The sequence below is a fragment of the Peromyscus leucopus genome, chromosome 6, assembly GCF_004664715.2.
Source record: "Peromyscus leucopus breed LL Stock chromosome 6, UCI_PerLeu_2.1, whole genome shotgun sequence".
Classification (NCBI taxonomy): domain Eukaryota; kingdom Metazoa; phylum Chordata; class Mammalia; order Rodentia; family Cricetidae; genus Peromyscus; species Peromyscus leucopus.
Genome location: NC_051068.1, coordinates 61,357,820 through 61,382,944, shown reverse-complemented (window position 1 = coordinate 61,382,944; position 25,125 = coordinate 61,357,820). Strand labels below are relative to the sequence as shown.

Sequence of the window (25,125 nt, the reverse complement as noted above, 5' to 3'; positions counted from 1 at the left end):
GAGACTTCCTGGTGAAAGACAATTTTTAAACTTCTGAGCGAACAAAATGTAGAATCTTTTTCTTTTTCTTTTTTTTTTTTTTTTTTTTTTGAGACAGTCTTTGACTGGCCTTGAACTTCTGATAATCCTCCTGCCTCAACCTTTTGAGTGTTAGGATCACAGATGTCCGCCACCCGCGGCTGTGGTACTTCCTTCCTTTCTCCTAAATGGATGATTTATGTCTACGACTGATAACTGGGACCCAACCTTGGCAGAGCCATGGTTTTGTTTGGCCATTTTAACTCTCCTAGGATGCCTGCGATGCTGGTGTATTCACTTAGGCCTCTAAGTATGGGCTATATGGAAAAGAAAATTTTCTTTAAAAACATTATCTATTTGAATGTCTATACTGGTATGATAAACCTATGTCTTGTGTGTTGTTCTGGGACTAGAACCCAGGGCCTTGTGCATGCTGGATAAATGCTCTACTACTGAACTACCAAGTCTAAACATGAATTCTCTTAAAATTTTTATTATTTACTTATTTTTGGTCCTGTGGGAGGAGGATTGAGACAGACTGTCTTGTAACCTAGGCTTGTCTCCAAGTCAACGATGTAGCTTAGGCTAGCCTTGAACCCTCCTCTTACCTCCGTCCTCTAAGTGCTAGGATTAGGGGTGTGTGCCACCACACCCAGTGACATGTGTCATTCTTTCTGCTCAGGAAATAAATACAGTAAGATATTCATAAAACTATACTAAGGACATGTGTTAATTACCAGATTTACATATTGGAAATCGTTCCCATTGTACATTGGTATTGTACTTTAACAGGTCTGTAACGAGTCTTTCTCTGTCCTGCCAGCCAGCTCCCAAATAATGACATGGAGATGTCTTATTAATTATGAAAGCTCGGCCTATAGCTTCGGCTTGTTCCTAACTAACTCTTAAAACTTAAATTAATGCATGTTTTTGTTAATCTATGTTCTACCACGTAGCTTTTACCTCTGTCCCGTTCTGTGTGTTCCACTCCTTCTGCGTCTGGCTGGCTTCTCCTCTGTGCTTCGATTATTTCCTCCAACTTCCTCTCTCTGGCCAGAAGTCCCACCTACACCTCCTGCCTAGCCATTGGGTGTTCAGCTCTTTATTAAACCAATCACAGCACTGTATCTTCGCACAGTGTACAAATATCCCACACAGCACAGGTTTTTAACTCTCTTGTTTCTTCCAACTGTTTTTATTTTATTTTATGTAGTTATTTTGGTGTTTTGATACAGGGTCTCTCTCTACAGAGCATTGGCTGTCCTGGAACTCACTCTATAAACCAGGCTGGCTTGGAACTCACAGAGATCCCCCTGCCTCTGCCTCCAGGTGCTGGGATTAAAGGCATGTGCCACCACGCTTCAGCTCAGCTGTTTTTATTTATATTTAAAAACGTCTTATGCATCTGTTTCTTTCCAGGTTACCGTCCTGGATGCAAAACGAAGTATGAACATTGGATATTTCTTAAGCAGTTTAAAAAGTAAGATTTTTTTTTTTTTTTTTTTTTTTTTGCGCTTGTCTGGAATTTTAGGCATATCCGTGCTGTGAGGGTGTGACTGAGCTGAAGTTCAGACTGTAATCTGAGCTAGGGGCACTCCATACTCCTCCAAGTCCATCCTAGACGGGTGGCTCCATGGGTCTACACGTGTCTGTCTTTGCTGTGAGCTTACAATCTTGAAGTGAGGGAGAAATACCCTGCAGTGTCCACGGAGGGACTGTATGTCAAGAAAGTGTGTGTGTGTGTGTGTGTGTGTGTGTGTGTGTGTATGTTTTAAATTCTTTGACAATTTCATATACACATGTACAGAATTTAGGGCATTTCTTCCCCGTTACCCTCTCTCGTCACCTCCTCCATCCCCAAAACTACTCTCCTCAGCAAGTCCTGTTTGACTTTGATGTCTTTTTTTTTTTTTTAGCCTACTGAATTTAATTATGGTTGTTTACATGAGTGCGGGGTTATTTACAGGAACAGGGGTGGCTTATCAGTAGCTCTGCCACTGAGGAAAATGCCCCCCACCCCAGTACCCATTAATTGTCCATAGTGCCTCAGTGAGGGTGGGACCTCATGAATCCCTGATGAGGCAAAGGTTTCATTCCTCGTCCCCGAAAGATCTTGTGGTGGGTGCTGCTGTCAACCATCCTGGGATTCCTGGGGGTGTTTCCTGGAAAAGGGAGCCTTAGAGGAGTGCTTTCCTGTAGGGGAGCTGGTGGGGCCCTGGACCAGGAAGAAGCGTGTGGAAGAGAGGGCAGAGAGATGAGCTTGCTTTAACTGCCATAGGCCGTGTCCCTGTTGGCACAGCAGCAAATGCAGTTCCTTATCTTCTCAAGGTCTCCTCAGTCCATCGTAGAAGATATCCACCAAGGAAAGAGTGAGCATTACGGAGCAGAGACGCTTCGAGAGATCCTTAAGCTTTTGCCAGAGTCAGAAGAGGTAAGGAGCTTGCCGCGTTGACTTACGGGTGTTTGGAGTGGTGAGAGAATCTACAGGTTCTTCTGAGTGTGAGAGGCCTCCACACGCAGAACACTTCCTTCCAGGGTCAGGGGAGTCACACCTAACAGCCAAAGGTGACCAGTCCAATAGCACGAGCCAGGAGTCCCGTAACTGAGACGCTCGGGCACGGTTCTGGATGCCCGTGAACTTTAGATTCCTCACCTGTAAAATGAGGACAATGACCCTTACCTCATCGGTTCCCAAGATGAGTAAGCCCTGATTATGCAGCCAGCATGGTAGTTGGCATACGGGAGCTCAATAAATTTTAGTTTTCTTTTCCATCATCTTAACATTTGACCTTTGCTTAGAGTGAACCCGGGTTATAATACCTACACCTTGTCTTTTTTTGAAAAAGGAAAAGAAAAGCTGTTTTGGATAAAGATACTGTAAATGTAGGTGAGTATTAACATAGGGGGCATGTGTAATGGACTAACAGGAGGAAGTTGCTGTGGTCACAGAAAGTACCGGGACAGCAAGGTATTAATTTTGTTTGGACAAGATGAGTTAGTTATTGGGTAGTTAGGAGCTTCGTAAGAGAAAGAGAATCATCATTTAAGACTTTAAAAAGCGTACTTCTTGCTGCTGTGTCTGTTGGGGGGTGAGTGAGTGGCCGGGTACTCCAGGGGAGGTCACGGGACAGCTCTGAGGAGGTGGTTTTTCCCCTTTCCCCTTCCTATGGGTCCCAAGGATCAGGGTCAGCTCTACACACCAGACTAAAGAGCCCTTACTCACCGAGCCAAGTCCCTGGCCCTAGACCCTAGGAGAGCGACTTTATAAAGCCATCCAGCAATGTGATGATACCAGCCTTTATTGACTGTTTCAATAAAGGAATAAGAAAGTTTCAATGAGAAATTACACACATTCACGTGCTTATGAACACTGAACTAAAACAGCAAAGAATTTTATAAAAGACTTTACTTCTGTAAATAAAAGTAAATGGGGACATTTTATAAGTAACAAGGAAGGATGGAATGAAGTGTGGCTCAAATGTACGAGGCACTAGCCTGATTCTTATCACTGTAAGAAAATAAGTAAGTCAAGAGGATAAGTTGTTTTTTTTTTTTAATAAATCATCTCTTCCAAAAGTACTGTTGACTCCTCCTACGACCTGCCCCCATACATCATTTATGAAAGGTGATTTTAATGCCATTAATAACAGGAGAGAGAGTTGTGGTTTTCCTTTTATGTTGACGGGTTCTAAATTCATAGTGGATATCAGCGGGTAGCTGGAGGCTCTAGTTATATTCACGTGTATCTGATAAGGGGATGCACTCTCTCTGCCTCCGATTTTGTTTACAAATGTCACTTACTTAAGCCCAGATGAATTAATGACCTTTATTAATGTAATCTAAGGGTCTTAAAGTCTCTTAAAGACCGACGGGTGGTCCTTCATTTTTTTTTCCTATGTAAGGAATGGGGTTTGAGAATCTTTGCTAGCATGAGTAGGGCCGATTTCATTTGAGTTTTAAAAGGATAATTTGCTTTCAGCTAGGGCTGCAGCTCAGAATGCCTCCCGAGCATGCGTGTAGCCCTGGGTTTGAGCTCCAGCGCGGAGGGGGACGGGGGAAAGACTGATGTGCTTTTGAAATTGTACCCCTGCGTGGCTTCTTTCCTCGCCCTCCTTAGGATTTCTCTTGAGTGCTCACTGACTGACCTCATCGGTTTTGTTTTGTTTTTTTTTAAGGGAATATCAAATTTGACAGTGCATGTGGAAGTTCTCAGAAGGCTCCTCATGGTCAAAGGGAGTCAGGCGTGAGCCTGAGGGAGGCTGCCAGCTCCGTGCCGTGACGAGCTGGGAGAACTGAGAACTCTTTTCTTAATATCTGCATTTTTCATGTTCAGTTCAAAAATGATTAGAAAACGCAGAGGAGTTTTTCGAAAGAGTAAAGAGCTGTCAAAGGGCCTCTAGTTTAAAGATCTTTTTATGTTGTTTGAGTTTTGTGGGGTGTCACCGGAACAGGATTGTGCAGGGCCAAGTGACGGAGAGGCACCTGAGAGCCATCCAGGTCACCCAGGTGCTCTGGCCCCAGGTAGTGAGCTAATCGCAAAGAAGCCTGGAGTAGGCCCCCTGAGACGTCTTTGAACTCCCTGACACAGGCCAGAGCACACAGTCTCCAGTACAGGGTCATCCTCAGTGTAAACGTGGTGTGACAGCCCGGTCACACTTCTTGTTTACATTACCGTCTCTGGGCTGCCACTCACCATACCTCCACCCTCCACTTCAGCAGACACACCCTGCTGGGTCATCCCTCCTGGAACTGCCAGGGGTCTGTGCGGTCCAAAGGGTCTGTAGGAGAAGCAGAGATGCCTTAAGGATGTTTTGTGGCCTGGGGTACTACCTAGACTGGTGAAGACCCTGGAAGATCTTGGTCTCTGATGGAGGTGAATGATGAGAGTGAGGTCAGGGAGGAAGCTGGGCCAAGGGAGAGGGATTTGGAACCGTGGCAGAAATACACTAGTAAGTGTTTGTGTGTGCACAACGACCCCTAGCCTGGGGTGTAGCACAGTACCTGTTGTTAGCACAGGAAAAAACATCACGTCTACTGAAGCTCTCTTTGGCCAAGCACTAGATGGGACAGACGGAAATTCGGTGGTGCTGTATTTACAGAGCTTCGTCCAGTGATGGACCCAGAGATGATTATTCTGTAGCTTTTCCTCACTTGCTCATCGCAGGAACAGTATAAGATACCCCCGATTTGCAAATTGCCTCGGCTCTCACAGGTTACAAGGTGTCTCAGGATTGCTAGGTGATACAAGAGGGGTGGACTTGAACCCTAATTTCTCTGACCCCGAGCAGTTTTTCCTGTTGCCCTCTGCTACCTTTCTTGGAGGAAGGGCAAAGGTTGTCAAAACCGTGTGCCTCGCTCGCACCACGTGGTCTCTCAGGCTTTTCATCAGGCTGCTATCACCGCTGGTGTGAGCAAGTGTCATCCGAATCCTCCTGTAACCTTATCAGCGGGCTGAAAACCATGAGCGGAAACAGCCGTTTTCTCTCCCGTCCCGCCTTCCCAGCTGACAGGCCAGCCAAAGCCAAGGTTAATTCGTCATCAGGAATTTCTCTGCCCTTCACCACTTATCTTTTATCTGGCATGTTTGCTCATCTTTCTTCCAGTATGTGGTTTGCCCTTGCAGAGGAAGAGGCGGGGCCCAAATAAAAGTTCTGGGTGTGCTCTTGTCTGCCGGTGGTTCCCATACCAGGGATGAGGGTGAGGAGGGGCCAGGGCCACCGCCCAGCCTGGCCAGCCCTGCTCCTGCTGTGGGCTGCTGCTGCTGCTCCACTGACCATCTCAGTGTCCTGGGATCAGAGCTAGAAGGTGCTGGTGGAGCCGCCTGCTCTGGGGGTCGCTCCCGCCACTCCACCCGGGGCTTTCTGAATGCTGGAGCAGCTTTTTTGTCTCCCCAGCTGCTTCCCTCCTGGGCCAGTGACCATTCTGTAGGCGGCAGGTTTGTGGGCAGTCCTGCCTCTCTGAGGCTGTCTGTGCGAGTGGATTGGGGCAGGATGAGGAGAGCACCCTTTCTTTGGCCTTTCGAATCTCAGGAGCAGGTTCTGGCTCTTACGACAGAAACTGGGCACAGCAGGGGTCATAATGAGAGGCCCTTGGCTCAGCCAGCCAAATTATGCCTAACTGTTTACGGCGTGATCTTTGATAATGACGATGAGAATGCATAATAATTACAGTTTGCTCACCTCGCCTCTTGCTTTCCCTGCCACTGGGAAGGCACGGTAATCCCTCCTAATGAATACAAGGCTGGCTGGGAACCAGAATGAAGAACTGTGTACATGGCGCTTCAATTTCTGTCTTCCCTCTCCGTTCCCTTAAGATCGATAAACATTGTTGGCCCTCTGCGTAAGTGAAGGAGATTAATCCTTGCGCAGTCACCCTTGAGCATATGTTTAACAGAAGCACTGAAAGTTTAGCTGGAATGACCCGTTCTTGTGCTTCAGCCTGAAATCCGTGCTGCTCTTTTCCCAGGCTTTGCACATAGAGAGCAAGCATGGGGTCTCTTAAAAGGCCCCGCCTCACTCTGCCCCTGCCCATATATAGTGAACTGTTAAACTCTGCTCCAGGAGCAATCAGAATGCAGCCTAGGGCTGTCTCAGTTCACAAGGGAGGCACTAACTGGAGCTGAGCTAAACCGGAAGTGTCCTGAGTCCTTAGGTGTGTGTCGCAAGGCTAAAAATGGTAAATTCCCTCTATGGCTCTCTGCAAGTGGGTCAAATGTAGCTTTACAAATGTCTGTTTTCCGCCCCAACCGACAACCAACCAACCAACCAGCCAGCCAACCAACCAACCAACCAACCAGCCAGCCAACCAACAACCCCCACTCCCAAAAAAAAGGCCAGTCTGGGTGTTGTTCAGTAGCAAAGCATTTGCTTTATCAAGCGTGAGACCCCGGGTTCCATCCTAACACCACAAAATGAAAATGAAGTGGAGAGAGCAGCTTTGAGAGAGATCTAACTCTAGAGAGTGAATTTGTACTGTTAGATTTTATATTTTCACGTAATTGATATAAATATGTCAATTAGTAGTTTTTTTAAAAAATAAAGCTCGGAGCAGAGCAGGTGGATCTCTGTGAGTTCAAGCAGCCTGGGCTACCAGTGAGCTCCAGGAAAGGCGCAAAGCTACACAGAGAAACGTTCGAAAAAAAAAAAAAAAAAAAAAAAAAAATAAAGCCTTCATGTTTTTTAATTATAATTTTCTGTTTTTATTTCTCCATTATTTATCTTTTTGTTTTTTGTTTGATTTTTCTAGGCAGGGTCTTGCTATGCAGCCTAAGCTGGCCTTGAACTCATCCTCAGCCTGCTGGGTTCCTGGGTACCACCAGGACAGGCTGCAGTTTCCATGGCTTCAAAGGGCTTGAACTCAATCAGGATGGGGAGGGTGGAAGAGAGCGAACTTGTAGAGAGCAAGCTTTGTGACAAACGATGTGGTCCAGAGTGTGGCGCCTGGGAGATCTTTTATTTAGCATTTCAAGACCCTGGGTTGAATATCCAGGAAAGGATATTCCTTTCCATGCAGGAAAATGTAAAATTGGTCTATACTCTTTGTCAACAGTTAGCTGCAGGTATGGGTTGTGCCTGACAGTAATGGGACTAAGGTACCACTTACATAGAGACTCTTAAGAGTATCTTTAGAAGTGATGTGCTCTTACCTTGGTCCAGTTTTCTGTGTGGAGAGGGCAGGATTTTTCTGTCTGACGCAGTTTGAGAGTTTTGTCTCTGCCTCTACCTCTGCCTGCCAATTGTTTGGCTGTATACCTACGTCAGAACTCCTTACTACAGGAGGGGAACACGTGTGTGTTTCAAAACCTTCATTTAGCTTGATTTTTTTTTTATAGCAGCAGTCTGTTCATTGTAGATAAGTAAAAGTAGCTAGAATTGAAGAACAAGTAAAAAGAACAGTGACTGGAAGCACTGTGGGGGGGTAGACATCTTTTCTTCTTGATTTATGGAAATGTGATCGACTGCATAGACTATTTATTTACCTGCTTTTCATAAGAAAAATAATTTTTAGGTATTTTGCTTTTGATTAAGTGCATTACTTGTATGTACTGATGGAGTTCCGTATTTTACTTTTGATTAAGTGCATTACTTGTATGTACTGATGGGGTTCCATATCATGTGCACAACAGCGTGTGCTGATCAAATCCAGCGCTCCTTTGCCCATGCTCTCCCTTCCCCTGGACAACCTTACTAATCACTATTCTACAGTCAAGCCATTTCTTAGCTTCGACATAGGTCAGAGAATTCTCAGTTCTTGTCTTTCAGCAGCTGTCTTATTTCACTTACCATGATGCCATGTGGTGCCATCCATTTTGTTACAAAAGACAGACTCTCACTCTTTTCAATAGCTGAGTGATACTCCATTGACTGTGATTCCATATTTTCTTTATCTGTGTACCTGTGATTGGCATCTAGGCCAGTTCTATACCTTAGATATATCATAGGCAGATATCTCAACAGTCATCGTTCATTTGAAGCCTTTTTCCTTCTTATTGCCTACTGAAGAGCCAACCTGGTCTCACTCCAATAGGCTAGGCTAGGGTAGCCCAGTGGTACAGCATGTGCTTCTCACGCCCAGGCTCCAGCCTCTATCCCAACACTGGGGGGCGGGGAAGCAGTAGCCAGGTGAGATAACACACATCTGCAATCCTAGCGTTCGGAAGGCTGAGGCAAGAGGATCAAAACTCTGAGATTAGTTTAAATAGCAAAACACTAAACAAAAAGAACAAACAATGGTTATTGTCACTAAGATCTACAACCTGCTGCCTCAATTCTGAAATAAGTTAGTAAAGAAAAGAATGAGTTAGTTTAGTTCAGCCACCAAGAGAGAAAGTGTAGGTGGACTTTTCTGTGTCCTGACAGCCAGCTCCCAAATAACCACACTGAGACTTATTATTAATTATAAATGCTTGGCCAATAGCTCAGGCTTGTTACTAGCTAACTCTTACATTTTAAATAAACTCATATTTCTTATCTATGCTCTGCCACATGGATTGGTACCTTTTCTCAGGACATCAAGTTCCTCTTCTTCTCTCTGTGTCTCCTCACAATTCTTTTACTCCACCCTTTTTCTTCCTAGCATTCTCTCTGCCCTGAAAATCCTGACTAGCTATTGTCTAGTCAATTGTTTATTAACGATGAGAGCAATACGTATTTACAGTGTACAAAAAGATTATTCCACAGCAAGAAAGACCCTAGTTTTTCTCCCCACTGGTGCCCAAGGCTCTCTTAGACTTTATAGAAAGCCAGGAGGCAAAGGGCAGAAAACATGTGGGGTTAGCTGGGAATTTTACCTGCCCTTTCCTCGGGACCCAGGTCACCTTGTTGTTCTCTCAGACTGTGTCCATTCTCTTGGTGGAGAGGTCACTAGTGTGCCTTTAGAATTTAGGAAATCTCCTCCATCTCTCCATCGGGTTCTCTATCAGCATGAGTCCTGGCCATAGCATCTACCCATCCAGCAGTAGACCTGGGACTCAGTGGTGGAATGTTAGGCTAGGATGCTCAGGGTCCTGGGCTCATCCCCAGATATGAAGACGGATAAGCAAGCAAGCAAACAAAAAATAACACAGTAGTAGGTGTGGATTCCTTTTTCTTAGAGCTACATTGTAATTTGAATTTAGCACCGAAACATTATTTTCTTCGAATGATCCTAAAATGAAATTTATTCTTAAATTTTAATCAGTTTTTATTTATTTTTTGTCTTCTCCCCTTCTCTTTTGTCTTTTAGGTAAAGAAGTTAAAGACATTTAACGGCGATGTGTCCAAGCTCTCTCTGGCAGATTCCTTTCTGCATTACCTGATTCAGGTGCCAAAGTAAGGCTGCCGTCCCTGGCCGCTGTCCTCTGTGGAGCGGGGTTGTTGCTGATGCCTGGTCCGGCTTTACTTAGTTTTATTTTCTTACTGTTTTTTAGCTATTCACTTCGGATTGAAGCCATGGTGCTAAAAAAGGAATTCTTGCCATCCTGCTCTTCTCTGTACAACGACATAACAGTTCTAAGAACTGCTACAAAAGGTAATTGAATATGTCTTTCCACATAGTTTGTTTTCATCAGTTTTGGTAGCTGTTTATCTTTTTTTAAAAAAAATTCAGATGAAATTGGAAATGGAAAAAAAATCTCATTTTTGCATCACCTAAAAAGGGAAAAGTGTGTAAGGAGGGATGCAGTTCAAGTAATGAACATCCATTTGCATATTATCTTTCCATGGAAGAAAGATTCTTTCATCTCAGGCTTCAGAGTCAACCTTGCAAGTAGCAGCCTGTCTTGCTTCTCAATGTGGCTAGCTTTCCATGTTCTCTCTCTGTGTGTGTGTGTGTGTGTGTGTGTGTGTGTGTGTAATGTCTGTGGTAGTGTGTGTCGTGTATATGATACAAAATGTGTTTGCATTATGTTTATGTGTGATGCTGTGGCATTTGTGGTATTTAGTGTGTATTGTGCGTACTATATATTGTGTTTGTGTGTGGAGTTTGATATCTAGTGTGAGGGGTGTGATGCTGGTGAGTATGGTACTGTATATAGTGTGTACGTTTTGGGGGTACATGCAAGCACAATGCCTGTGTCCTGGACCGTCTACATCTTCCTTTCTCGGTTGACCGGGGCTACTCTTCCAAAAGCAGGCAGGCCTCCCTTCCAGGCTGCAGCGTGTGCCTTTTCCTGCCAGGGCTCCTGAGGTTTCTGTTCTGTGGCTTCTCCCACCTCCCACCCCTCTAGACTCCAGCATGGGAAGGTCTGTTAAGTCTGAGATGGATCAGCTGATCCTTTCTTCACATCTTAAAGCAGCTAGCTAAGTTTTTCCTGCCCAGTCTCCTCTCGGGGTCTGCCTGCTCGGGCTGGGGCCTTTGTCTCTGGCTTTTTGTGTATCTTGAGAGTGTAGGCTGGCAGCCCTACAGCTCCCTGGCACTCACCGCCCTGGCACAAGGCAGGTCCACCCACCTTCCCATCTTCAGCCCTCCAGCCTGGTTTTCTCCCAGCCACTTCGATGGTTGTTTTTCTGGAACTGTCTATTCCTGTTTGGTCTTCCTGTGCCGTTGCTCTTGCCTGTGGTGAGAGGGGATGCTCCCCCTTCAAGCCTGCCGCGTTTTCTTCATGCTGGAGCAGCACTGAGCGTGAAAAGGAATTTTTCTTCTTCCAATATGGAGACCTCTTCCAGTTCTTCCCATTCCGAGGCTGTTTGTTGCAGCCATGGTGAAAAAATGGAGCTTCCTGTTCAAACAGCATTGGGAGCGCTTGTTTTCGTATTGAGCAATATAAATTTGTGGGCACGGAGGAAACGTTTCTTATCTGTGTAACCTTCCCAAACTGGCCTTCTTAGATAACGAAATACAGGCACTGGTCCAAATGTAATGTTTTGAAAGTAATGCCAGACTTAGTGGAGAAAAGTGACCTACAAAGCATCAGAGGTGACGTTTTATTACCTGCCCTGTCATTTTAATAACCAGGCTGTTTGTTTTAGCTTTCCAAATATATCCTTTTAATTGCGTGTCTTTATAGGCACGTATAAGAGATTTTGTGTTAATAAAGAATTAGTTTACCAATATGTTACCGAAAGTTCCCTTTTATAGCCTTCAGCCAATCCAAATGAAATGTGTTTTGAATAAAATGGAAAGATGTTTTGAGTACCAGGGGCTTGAGGGCTGGTGGTTTGCAAGTTATTTACATGACATCCCCGCTTGTTTATTTTTTTATCTTTTCATAACTCATTGGCTAAGCAAAATGTCGATGGCTATTGTTTTTCATGTCTCATAAATATAGTCTTAAAGGATAGTGAGGAAGGGGGAAAAAATGAAAGCATTAACCGCTGAAGAGGAGGAAGTCAGTCTCCACATCACCACGGTGTTTCCTTGGGCTCCTGTGTTTTCTGGGACTTGAAAATTGTCAGTGAATGACTTCTGCGGTGTTTGACTGCCCTACATGTTTGAGCCCCGGCTAAACACCAAGGCCTAGATCATACTGTGTTTCTCTTATCATCAGAGACATGACGACAGTAAAGAGTGCTTAGTTTGGGGTCAGAGCTTGCTCCAGACACACTTGAACTTGGGTGTGAAGCTGTCTTTCGTGCATGTGGGGTCTTCCTAAGGCGCAGTGGTGTGTTCCTTTTGACAGAGTTGATGTCCTGTGAGGAGCTACATTCAATATTGCACTTGGTGCTCCAAGCGGGGAATATCATGAATGCAGTAAGTAGAACCCCAAACGAGACACACGTCGGCCACGTCATTGTCTGTCTGAAGGCTCAACACATTTCTCTCTCTTGCCTTGCCTTCTTTAGGGAGGGTATGCTGGCAATGCCGTAGGATTTAAACTGTCTTCTCTACTCAAATTGGCGGACACAAAAGCAAATAAACCTGGGATGAATCTTCTGCATTTTGTCGCCCAGGTAAGTAGAGAGAGGGAGAACGTCTGTGAATGCCCAGTGGAGACAGTGTGGTTTTTTTCCTGGGCAAGATATGATTTCTCACTTAGGAAAAGGACAAGGAGTATACCAAGAAGGTTCTGTTTTGGAAGCTTTGTGGATTCCCAGTTTGAGCTACTGGAGGGAACTGGACAAGGGAGGCAACGAGGCTGGGTTCAGAAAGTAGGAAAGGATTCAAACGTCAGAGGTGCCAATTCAGAGGTCGTGGTTTTAGCCATGGGAAGGAAGCAGACGGAAATTTGTGTACAGTAATAGCATGACCAGGATTTTTATTTTAAGAAAATAAGACACAATGAAGGCTGGGTTGGAGAAGAGCAAGAACAAAGAGACATCCTGGCCATAGCTGTCTAATTGTTCAGTGCAAGCTAGATGGGGTAACCATTGTAGGGACAGCGTGTAGAAAGCTAGGTGTGGGAACCGCCGATGTGAGATGAATGGGATTAGTAACCAGTCTCTTGGGACCTGTGCATCACAGCGCTGTCTGCTACTGTAGGGCTTAGAGTCTGGCTCTATCCATGGCTTCTTGTCTTTGGAATCTGGGGATGGAAACCAGGGTCTACCAAGACTGTCCCCACCCCAGCCTCTAGTCCTCACTACTTGATTGAAAAGTCAGTGTTCAAAGCACCGATGTGAGAAACTGTTTCCTTATCCAGCCTGAAATGCTTGCTGTCTGGTGGGGCTCTTTTGGACAGATGTGGACGTTGGCTCTGCGTGGCCTGGGCCCCGCTCCTGTAGGAAGGAATCCCCTAAATGGTTCCTTCCCACTTACCCTTCCCAAATCAGCCTCCAAACAGCTGAAGAATCCAGACACCTCCTTGGCTTCTATGCCTCTTATTAAAGTTGTTTTGCAAACTGGTTTAACCGTCCGCGGCATCTCATACCTTCCTCCAGGAGCACGCTCACTGAGATGCCTGCCATTTAGGCAGGGTATATTGGGTTCTCCTGGAAACAATGGACACTAAGCTGCTGCTGCCTCATTCCATTGAGTTTCAATGCACATGAGTTGAGTTTCATGCGGGAATTGTTTGTCTTGGGAAGGTTAAAGGTATCTGAACAGTGGGGGGCAGTTCTGGTAAATCTTAGGAAGAATATCAAAGTTCATGTCTCAGGGAATTGCTTTCAATGTAGCAAGCTGAAAACTAAGTGTGGTTTCCAAGGCTCCCTGCAGCTCTAAGGGAATGAGGCTTCCCTCCCAGTTTTATTCATCCAGTAAGACAAGTTTGTTTCTGTTCCAGGAAGCCCAGAAGCAAGATGCCATCCTTCTACACTTTTCTGAGAAGCTGCAGCATGTGCAGGAGACATCGAGGTGAGCACGGGGACAAAGGGCGCCTTGGTTTCCTTGACCGCCTTCCCGTGAAAATGGCGGAGTCCTCTCTGATTCCAGTCTGAACTCTTGAAATGTGCTCTCTTGTTGAAATGTTTTCTCCTGTTCTTGCTTTGCATGTATTTGTGCAAGTGTGTGTGTGTGTGTGCATCTTTGAAATTTAGGGATTTTGAACAACTAATTGTTATTTTTTAAACTGAAAGAAACCATTTTAGTCTATTCTAAAGAGCACCATCCAGTATAAGGAACATAGGGATCAAGAGCTTCAATCCCCTCCTGGTCAAAAGGGCACAGCTTGTTACCTTGGGAGTTGGTTTAGATCAAACTCGTAGGGCCATACCTCACTGTTTCCTCGTGGACTTGAAAATGGTACATTTATTTTCTATTGCATTAAAAGAGCTTGGAACCACACCAAGGCCCATGAAAGGACTTGATTCTAAATTAGTCACTCAGCTTTACAGAGAAAGTGTCTACCAAGCATGAAGCCCTAATTCCATTACTCTAATTGCTTCTAAACCTAATATAGATGCATGCTTTAATGCAACAATGATCTGTGTGTGTATTATCTCCATTCTGTTATTTAACTTAGAATAGGCCCATGCATCCTCCGGTAAACACTGCAGTTAATCAGTTCTTCAAGAAAAAAGTCTTGATTCTTCATGTGATTTTTGCTGATGTCTGTGCCTTAAACACTGCTAGCCTGGCTGGTTTTCGGCTGCCAGCACAGAACTACTTAATGCAGAGTTGGGAAGAAATGCACACAATAGACTCTGATGACCTGGCTCAGCTCACCACTGCTGTCAACCAAATTAATATCACATACTTTTTTTTTTTTAAATGATATCTTACTATGTTGCCCAGACTGGCCTGGGATTCCTGGGCTGAAATGATCCTCCTGCCTCGGCTTCTTGAGTATCTGGGACTCCAGGCAAATGACACCATGTCTGGCTATGTAATATCCTTATTATTTGAGTGACTATCGCCAGCCATGACAGCATGAACTATCTGCATAGAAAGAAATAAACCACAGCTCACAGTCCTGTCATTAGACAGTATCTAACTGTTATTGACATCTAGCCACAGATAATATGTCTTTCAGACAGGAGGATTACCAGTGCAAAGACTAAACACTTCGTAATTCATGTTTACAGATCACTAGATTATGTTCCAAGAAAAAAACAGATGTAAGATACACAGTTTTTTAATTCCTAGAAGAGATTAATACGCACATGTTTTACAGTATTAATACTATAGAAATATTACACATGTATATATAAAGAGAATTAGTGTTATGCTTTTGAGTTAGCATTTCCTGGTGGTACTGGGTTGCCTTAGCAACCCACCGTTGTCTTAGACAAACCTCTCCCAGTCAGGCTTGTTTGTTTGAATGGAAGGTGAGTGACGTACAAAGTGAACTACAACTCATCCTTCAATTAGGAACTGTGTACCACCAAAGACCAGGAGGAGTGGGAAGCTGTTTGCACAGCAGAAAAACTAAAATTCATAATAGCAACATGAATGCATCCAAATGTACTAAATTCCCCTGGATTTTGGATTTCACCTGCTCCCCTCCCTGGCGACAAAACAGTCTTGGTGTTCTGCTGATTTTTTTGTTTTTTTGTTTGTTTGTTTTGCTTTTTGTTTTTTCGAGACAGGGCTTCTCTGTGTAGTTTTGGCGCCTTTCCTGGAACTCACTCTGTAGCCCAGGCTGGCCTCGAACTCACAGAGATCCGCCTGCCTCTGCTTCCCGAGTGCTGGGATTAAAGGCGTGCGCCACCGCCGCTGCCGCCGCCTGGCATCTGCTGATCTTAATTTGATGGCTAGAACACACACACACAGCAGTCGATCCAGCTGCTCATTTGCGGCGCCGTTGGCCATGTTTAGTTCTCTGTAACATACGGGGAGAGGTGGAATCTGGCTCCATGTGACCCACAAGAGGAACTCTGAATGTCAGTCTCCATTGCCTGCCTGTTTGTGAGCGAGAGTGTCCCAGCACAAGGGAAGCAGCTGCTCCCAGTCTCGCTGGGTTTTCGTTGTGATGCTTGTTACACAGGGGTGCTGAGACTGCCTGTCTGAAAAGCTCCCTCAGTCCTGTGGTCTGGGTGGGCTGGCAGCCCGCTTTCCTTAAGTCTTGCGTGTGAAGGAAGCACTCGCCTCTTAAAAAAAAAAAGACGGGTGGCGATTCACTCAAGATCTAAATACAGGAGTGGGTAGTCAGATCCCAGAAGCTCCCTGTCCCAGGCTTGGCCAAAGATGGGTCTTGTTTGCAATAGCCACATGCTGCATGGCGTCTTGGTGCCAGCTTCCACTCTCCCCTTCCTTCTTCAGATTGTCTCTGGATGTCACTGAGGCGGAGCTGCGCTCGCTCTTTGTCCGAACCAAATCGCTGCAGGAAAACATCCGGCGGGACCAGGAGCTGTCTCAGCAGATGGAAGATTTCCTCCAGGTCAGTCCGTCTCATCGTCCAGTGGTCTCAGCAGGCCGGCCTGTGTGATTGGTGGAGGCAGCAAGAGCCCACTCAGGCTTTTCTCCCAAGTGAATACAGGGATCCTTGTGCCCCACTGTCTCATGGCAGAGGATAGCGATGATGAGCTGCACAGAATTTGCTTCCAGAAAGGGCTTCTGCTGAAATGGCGGCAGTCCAGGCCTCTCACCCTGGGGCTCTGACCTGGCACCTTAAGGTTTGGCTCTGTAGCCTTCATATTTTTGGGCAAGGGGAGAGAGTTCCACAGAACATCCTGACACTGGAGGGTTTGGGCTGATGCTCCTTCATGTGTTTCTGTAGAAGAGACAGGCCGATTGTGCCTGTCCTGATTTCTACTGCCAGCAGCAGGCAGGGCACACAGAGCTCCGGTGCCCATCGGCACCCGAATCCATCCGCCCACAGGGTGTGTCAGGAACCACTCGAAACAACATCAACAAGAACCAGTAGAGTGGATCCGTGTGTGACAGCTCAGTGTGACTCACTAATCACATAGTCTGACGTACTTCTTTTTATCTTCCTCATTTAAAACAACAAAGTGATACCTCCCTTCCCTTGCATCCAGCCTTCTGTGAGACCCTTGAGCCATGGCTGGGCTGCCGAGGCAGGCGGCAAGAGCAGGATGCGTGGCCATCAACGTCCCCACTGGTTTGGAACCCAAGGCCTTGCACCTAGCAGTATGGTATGCCCGGTCTCACCCACAGTGTGCAACAGCAGCACAGAGGCCGTCTCCTTCTCTGATTACAGAGCAGTCCTACGTGTGGTCAGGTGCAGAAAACAAAGCAGAAACCCAGGAAAGAGAACTGTCCCATCAGAATTTAGATTCCGGTGGTTTCTTAGCCTGGTTCTTACTTTTAAGTACTAAGATCGTATACTAAACCTTTTTGTCCTGGAGGTGCTGGGGATTGAACCTATCTATGCCTTTGTACATGCTAAGCACACACCCTCAACTATAAGCTACACCTCCAGAGGTAATCTTGTACCGGATCTTAACAGAAGTCTTCAATATAAAGACCCAGCTGCCTCCTCCTCACCTCTGGGCTGCTTTTCAGAGCCAACTTGCTTTAGCGCTTTAAACATTTAATTTTAATTTATTTTTGGTAGTGTTTGTTTAGCAGTGTGGAGACTGGAATTTTGTTCCTGCTGGACCAGGACAGGACCTTTAAGTGACAGCTCCCGCCTCAGTGTCCTTTATAACCTCTATAGACAGAGGTGCCACACAGATGGGCATTTTCCAGGTAGTGAGATGAGGTTCCTGGGAGCAGGCTGGGTTCAGGCCACGGGCCCTCGGACAGTAGTGTAAAGATGACACATGTCTTGCTATGAGCAGCACCGAGCTGTTCAAGGCTTGTGGCTTTTCTGTTTGTTTGGCGATTGGGTTTGTTTGTTTGTGTATGTGCAAGGATTGGAACCCAGGGCCTCATACGTGCTAGGTAAGTCCTTCCAGCCCTTATGCAAGGTTTTTGAGCAGAAAGGTGCTGAGACACATCTTTTTTTTTTTTTTTTCCAGCTTTATTTCATTATTTTGATCTGACTTTGGGTGAGATTATATAGGCCTTAGGCTTTGACTCCCAGCAGGACAGCAAGCTAGGGATGAATGCAAGTTCACCTCACAGCTGCTAAACTGTGTCTCCTTGGCTGGCACAGCTCCGTTCTGGGTTTGTGCGGAGTGCTGTGGAATTTATGGCGTCAGACTCCACGGTGGCTGTTTTCAGGGTGCCGTTCAGAGTGTTTGGTTGTCCCAGGGGCTGAGGGCAACTTGGGTTTTGTTAGGCTTTACCTAACATCCATCCATCCATCCATCCATCCATCCATCCCCATGGGGTCTGCAGATCAGACATAGGAGGTCCAGATTCTGGTCAGGAGGCCCCTCTCTCCCACAGTCAGCTGGTCTTGCCTTGAGTCTTTTTTTTTTTTTTTATGCAGAAAAATGACAAACAAATAGTTGTCTATCTGTGAATACCCTCTTCTCTGTGGAAAAAAAAATACATCGGGAAGACTCTCACCGCCTTGGGCCTCTGACTCAGACGGTTACTGTCTCTGGTATTCACTTTCCTACATAGCTTTTGTTCCCCACCACCCCTAGAATGTGTCTGGTTTAAGCAAAGGCTTACTAAGGGGAAAGTGGTTGGGCTGGTAGGAGGGGCCGCGTCTGACAGGAATTTCCATTTCTGCTCCCCAGCGGGCTGAGTATTCACAGAGAGCAGCTCCCCTCCTCCAAGGTGGGAACCCTGTTTCTTTCCCACACCTTAGGCCCAGCCCCTCACTCCAGAAGAACTTGTTCACGGGTAGACTTCCTTAAACTAGGACTGTAGGAGTCCTCTCACGAAGTCATGTGCTTCCTGCATCCCTTCTTCATATAAGCCTGGTCAATGAGGAGACAATGAAAGACTTCCGTGCAGTAGTTCAAATCTCCGGTCCCCTTCCTCTCCCCACACTGCTACCTCATGATGGCTCGGACGCTGTCACTAACCCGTGACCCTTGGACATCACAGACCCCATTCTAGATGGCTCGGAAACGTGCTGGGGACGTGCAACCTTCTGTACACACACACACACAACACACACACACACTACTTGTTGACGTAGCACTGAAATCTGTCGTGGCCTGGGAAACTGACCCATCCCAGAGGAGTCAGTCAGTAGAGTAGGGATTGGAATGGGGCCCACCAGTCAGAACCGGGGAGTTCTGATACACCCCAAACCTACTACACGTGGGACACAGCTGTCTCCGGTAGCACCCCGGGCTTCCATCCTGGGCAGTGGGGACAGTGACCCAATAGAGTTTATTTGGGATCAAGTGTAGATCCCCTGTCAGCCGGACAAGGAGGGCAGCTTGTCAGGACAAGTTAGCTTCTGAGACCTTGGCCCGAAAAAAGGTGTTTTAAGGAGAGGAAAAACAAACACAGCAGAATTTCTTAATGACGACAGGCTGTTTTCCTTGGCAACTCCGCCAGGGGTCTTAAAGGTGAAGTTTGGTCAGTGACGCTCTATGGGTTCAGACTCTCCTATTTACTTAACGACAGGGTCTTGCGATGTAACCCGGCTGGCTTTGAACTCCTCACCCCCAGTCCCTATCTCCCAAACGCTGGGATTACAGGTGTGCACTCCCACTCCCGGCTTCTTCGGTCTCAGGGAGGAGGTTACCTTGTCCCCTTGAGGCTTGCTTTGGGGTGACTCATTTTCCTCTTGGCTCTGAGTGGCCTCCGTGGCCTCCCCTTTCCAGAGGCCTGCCATCGAACCCCGACGGCGCGTCCACCTCGTCTGACCCTGCTTACCGCGTCTGTCCCTGTTTGTTTTTCTGTAGTTTGCCGTGGAAAAGTTGTCGGAGCTGGAACTCTGGAAACGGGAGCTGCAGGACGAGGCTCACACCCTCATAGACTTTTTCTGCGAAGACAGAGAAACGATGAGACTGGATGAATGCTTCCAGATATTCCGAGACTTCTGTATCCGATTCAACAAAGCCGTTAAGGTATGGTGGCTGTCGGCGCTGCCCTGTTTCCAGGGTCCTTGGGATTTCTGTTTTTCTGCTCACTGACCCAGTCCTCTGCCCATGACAGAAAGATGGTCATTGGTTCTTTGGTTTCAGGACCATCTGGCTAGGCCAGGCTCTTGGCAGGAAGAGTGGGAGGCGGCCCTGCTGCAGCCTCAGGAGTCTGTCACCGTGGCCTCTGGCCGTGGCTGATCATACAGTGTGCAGAACACCCTAGAAGCATTTTGCTAGCTTATGTTGATGAGACTTGGAAGCTTCCTGCACATCGGACTGTTTTTTCTCAACCCCTCCCTAGGAGGAAGTGTCAGCCTCCAGGGAGGCTTGAGTCACCTAGAAGAGAGGCCTTCCTCTTGCCCGTTTCCAGAACCACACACCATTGGGGTGTCAGTACCATGGGTGCCGTCATTAGTTAGCAAGACCTTGAAGGTCTCCCAGGTTGAGGGGGTCTGCTGCCTTAACCGTTCAGGCAGTGGTCTCTTGGTTGAATTCAGAAACCAGAAAAACTTCCCAGGTTGCTGGGCCTTGGTAAATGAAGCATTTCTCTGTTGACAAAAACATAAAAGAACCTCAGATCCCATTATTTCAGGTGACATTGAGGAACCAGCTACCCCTAACTCCTATTTTATTTACTTACCAGCCTATTCATTTATCTATGGTGTAGGATTCACCCTGAGGCTGGCACTGTTGCTGTTTTGAATGCAGACCATAGATGGATTTAGTAGAGGAACTGGTCACATTGCTTCCAAGTCCAGAATTCCTTTGGGTTCCTCTCCACGCCTTTCTCCTCCATCTAGCTGAGTGAAGGGAGCTGAGCCTGCAGCCACGTTAACATGCTTCTGTCCAAGCAGTGAGCTCAGCTGTGGGAGGCTGTGGGGGTTGGCCGGAGTCTAACTGACTGCCTCTGAGGCTCTCACTCTCCATCTGGATACTGCAGGCCTGTGAGGCCACTGTGGGAATCTCTCAGCCCAGTCATCATGAGAGTCGGGGCCTGGGCCACCCCCAACTATGTGAAGGCTTAAAATGAGAAGACCGAGAAACTTGGGGACCCTAGGGAGGCTGTGGCCAGAGTTGCAGAAGGAGCCAAGACTCCCCAGGCAGAGCTCCACAGGAACTTGGAAAGGAAAGCCCACTGGAAGAGGAAACGTATTGTCAAATAAAAACTGCTAACAATAACAGAACTGAGGTGTCCACGTAATTACATGATTACGTGGGCCTCAGAACCCAAAAGAAACTTACCAATTATAACACAAATACAGCTGTTTCTGCATATCCACGCCTGCAGATGCAGCCAACTACAAATTGAAAATAGTGTTTAAAAGTTATGTCTGTGCTAAATGTCTATAGATTTCTTGTTATGCCTAAACAATACATTGTAACTCTTATGCTGCATCAGCTATAAGTAATTTAGACTTGGCTTAAGGTAGATATGAGGATATGCATAGACCACATGTAAATCCTGTTCCATTTTGCATAAGGGACTTGAGTATCTTCAGATTTGGTATCTAAGGAGGAACCAGGACTAAATCCCCTGGATATGTTGAGGGACAACAGCAATATGAGATTACTCAGAGAGGTGAAGGACACTTTGGTGTCTCCACGTGGGTTCTGCGTCGTTAGGGAAGGTTGATTCCTTTCCAGCAGGGTAGATGGCTGAAGGATTTGTAAAGCACACCCGTTTATCTTGTCTGATTATGGGACTGGGCTTGGGGGACAGAGCAGTCACCTCTGCTTCAGCCTGTGGTTGGCAGACCCACCAGGGCATTTTTGGTATTTGTTCCTTTATTTTTATCCAGGGAGGCACTCCAAGAACAAGATGAAAGGTGTCTCCCACTGTCTTTGGCCTATGTTAACATACCCTAATCAATGTTAACTACAATGTCCTGCTTAGGAGTATAGGTGCATTGACTTATAGAGGGGTATGGATAGAGCTGGGCAACTGGGTTGTACAATTTTGTGTGCACTCTTTCAGCATCTATGGTATTTTATTCACCTCTCTACAATTGCTTAGGCAGCTTTGCTGGAGTTGAGACTGTGTGCATACATGGAATCATAGCCCATCCTGGAAGCTGGGCATTGGGCCGAGGGATCAAATGAGACCTATAGACAGATTGTTGGGGCCAAGCCTAGCATGACCCCTTGTCACATTCCCTCAGTTGCTTTGGGAAGCCTTCCCGCCCTGCACACATACACATGTGCAGAAGAAGGCAGAGCCTGTGTCGGGAGGGACCCGGGGCTGTCCGTGAAAGCACCTCTCAGTAAATCTAACGGCGAGTGGGCTTAGTCCTGCACACAGGATCTCGGCATCTCATGCTGGCTTCTCTCCACTCCATTAGGACAACCGTGACCGGGAGGAACAAGAGCGGAAACAGATACAGAGGCTGAAGGAGCTGGAACAGAAGCGACATTCTTGGACAACTGGAGAGCTGGGAGGCTTTGGCCGAAGCAGCAGTGAGAATGATGTCCAGATGCTAGGGAAGAAGGGCACAGAAGACCTGCAGTCCTTCCTGAAGCCCAGGCCCGCCAGCCCCTCCTACCGGCCCCCCAACACCCGTCGCTCGCGCCTCTCCCTGGGCATCTCTGCTGATCGAGAGCTTTTGACCTTCTTGGAGAGTACCACCAGCAGCAGCAGTCCAGAGGAACCCAACAAATTCAACAGCTTACCCCGGAGCAGTCCCAGACAGCCCCGGCCCACCATCGCCTGGATGGAGCCCAGAGAACAGCAGCACTGTGACCCTAGCTTGGTGCATGAACCTCAGGCCACCAAGAACCAGGAGAAAGCCCCTCGCTTTGCTTGGCAGAGTCAGCTTCCACACCCCAGCCGGAGGAACCTGCCTCTCCTTCCCCGCTGACTGGACGGGGCAGGGCGAGCATCCTCCGGAAAAGGAACAGTGAACCCGTGGGTTTGTGTCCCATACAAAGCCCTCCTCTCCTACCATTGGATCTGGGCATCAGGGAGCATGAGCTGGTCACAGGGCTGACCCAGTTTGACCTCCAGAGTCCCAGGAGCCTGGAGGAGGCATCCCCACTGACTCTAAATGACTTTTGTCCCCCAAAGCTGCAGTCTCCAGGGGATCAGAGCTCACAGTCCTTTGATGCTGGCGGGGAGAGCCTCACACCCAAGGTCACAGGTCCCCAGAAGGTTCTCAGCCCAGCTGGGGAGGATGACAGGGCTGTCTCTGGTGAACCCAGCAGTGAGGCTCTTGTGTCTGTGGTTGTCACTGACACTGAAGATAAGGACCCTGGGCCTCTGTTATATGTCTCGGATACCACAGACTGCTCGCTGACTCTGGACTGCTCAGAGGGAACCGACTCCAGACCAGGAGGAGAAGAGCTGGAGGAAGAGAGAGCAGGGGATGACTCAGTATCCTCTGGGGCTGGAGAGGCAGGCAGCAGCCAGATCTCCAACCCTGCTTCCAGCCCCCCGGGGGAGGTGCCCGCTCCCGAATCCAGTAAGAGTGAGCCCAGCTGCCAGGGTGGCCTTCCGAAGGACAGACCCAGCAAAGGGAAGGATGCCACAGCACCAAAGAGAAATTCCCTCAAAGAGGCATCACCGGGGGCCTCAAAGCCGGTCAGTGCCCGGCGCAGCCAAGGGTTAGCCCCCAAGTCTGTGAGAACCTTGAACTCCTCTGAGAATGAGCACATGCGCAAGGTGGTGCCCATCTCCAAGTCCAGCAGGGGGCAGGGGCCTGGAAGCGTCCGGAGCCGACATCCAGGGCTTCCCCCCGGGAGACGCCCAGCAGCACAGACACACTGCTTTCCCGAAGGAGCTCAGTGCGGGGGACCTCCGACACTTCGCCCAGGAGGCCCCACGTGAGTGGGCCAGGGACAGAGGAGCCCAGGCTGCCCCGCTCGAGTGGAAGCATGAGTGGGCGGCCAGGGAAGGAGGCCGTGGTACAGCCCAGGGCCTCGTTTCGAAAGCCCAGCGCCAAGCCCCTCAGAAACATCCCCAGGCAGAAACCCGAAGAAAACAAGGTCAGCAGCCTCACCTCGCAAGATCCTGAAAGCCTCGTGGAAGAGCCCAAGGCACCTCAGACTCCGGGTGTCTCTCGAGCCCATCCCCACGTCCCAAACTTTGCTCGAAGTACGGTGGCCTCCTCATCTCGGTGCATGCGAACAGATGCTCCGCCTGTGTCCAGGGCTTCTGGCATCACCAGGACAGTCTCCCAGCGGCAGCTTAGGGTCAAAGGTGGCCCCGAGGATTCTGCCTCCAAGGACAGTGGCACTTTGAAGAGGGCCAGCAGCGCCAGGGCCTCCAAGAAGTGCCCTGAATCTTCCGGGGGTTCAAGTGCCAATGCAGAGACCCCCCTGAAGGGCAGAGGGACTGCGGAAAGATCCTCTCTCAGACTGAAGGACTCCGGGCAGGCTACCCTAGGGAGGCTCCTCCGTCCCCTGCAGAAGTGATGGGGCCTGTCTACATCTCTGCCTTGTGGGATTTTACCTACCAGGACTGGCTGCTGGGGTGAGGACAGGGGAAGCCGATCTTTAATGTCTTGTTACGTGTCAAGCAACTCTCAGGTGCCGCCTGTTAAAGGTCACGTCCCGAAAGGTACATGGAGATCTGTAGCCTGCTGTGCAGACTTCTGCTCTGAAATCAAGGCTGAGAATGCTCTGTTCTACACAGTGCTTTGCCAGGCCCCAGCACCTCCTGGCCTTCATACTCAGGACCCGAACCCTAACTCCTGCCCCGAGACAAAGATCCGGCAATAGTATGGACATGTAAGATGACAATTCTTATGTAACAAGTAAAAAACAATTTCTGGCCAGTTTTTATATATCAAAGACTTATTTTTTAATATTATGAAAATAAAATGATGTTTTAGTTGGTTCCTTTTTCAGAGTGAAATGCCTCCCTGGGGAGGGGGTATTATCCTTAATATGAAGATGTTTGTACCTTCTTGCCCCCAAGCCTCTGGGTGCCATCTGTGCATACACACACACACACACACACACACACACACACACACACACACTATCCCTGGCCAGCCATGGCCTCTCTCAAGCTCTTGGGTGTTTGTAGGATTGGGTCTGTCTCCTGGAGGACTTTATGCCTTCCTTGGGTTTTCTCCTCAAATGACTCCAGGTGAGGATTTTATGTGAACAGGAAGTCGAAGTCAGATTTGTGTGGGTAGATATCTGATGCTACTGTAAGTTCAGGGCGTCCCAAGGTTGTGAGGCTCATGGGGGAGCCCATGGATGTAGGGAAGTTTGCCCCAAAGACAGGGCCAACTGTGTAGGGAGCTGGGTTTTCCGCAGTCTGTGTCGTGTTTTAGTGGGAAGACAGAGGGTCTGCTCAGCTGAGCATATCTTTACCTCAGCTTCCCGTCCGTGCAATTGAGTGATGGTCACTCCCTTTTGTCCCTCTGTGTGGAGAAGAAAAGGACCCTTTCTGTGGGCCAGGCTTCCT

At 47.7% G+C, this 25,125-nt stretch overlaps 1 protein-coding gene across 1 annotated transcript in view; it reads left to right on the top strand.

The window, feature by feature from the left end:
• Fhdc1 (FH2 domain containing 1) overlaps positions 1 to 24,551 on the top strand; it is a 38,485-nt gene extending 13,934 nt beyond the window's left edge. The window contains 13 exon segments of the mRNA XM_028894280.2: positions 1,438 to 1,474; positions 1,477 to 1,498; positions 2,347 to 2,449; positions 9,742 to 9,827; positions 9,926 to 10,026; positions 12,116 to 12,186; positions 12,279 to 12,386; positions 13,658 to 13,728; positions 16,075 to 16,192; positions 19,536 to 19,700; positions 22,055 to 22,529; positions 22,532 to 23,398; positions 23,401 to 24,551. Of these exon segments, the coding sequence (XP_028750113.1) occupies positions 1,438 to 1,474; positions 1,477 to 1,498; positions 2,347 to 2,449; positions 9,742 to 9,827; positions 9,926 to 10,026; positions 12,116 to 12,186; positions 12,279 to 12,386; positions 13,658 to 13,728; positions 16,075 to 16,192; positions 19,536 to 19,700; positions 22,055 to 22,529; positions 22,532 to 23,398; positions 23,401 to 24,122 (2,946 nt within the window). The 3' untranslated portion in view covers positions 24,123 to 24,551.
• Positions 24,552 to 25,125: the final 574 nt, after the last annotated feature.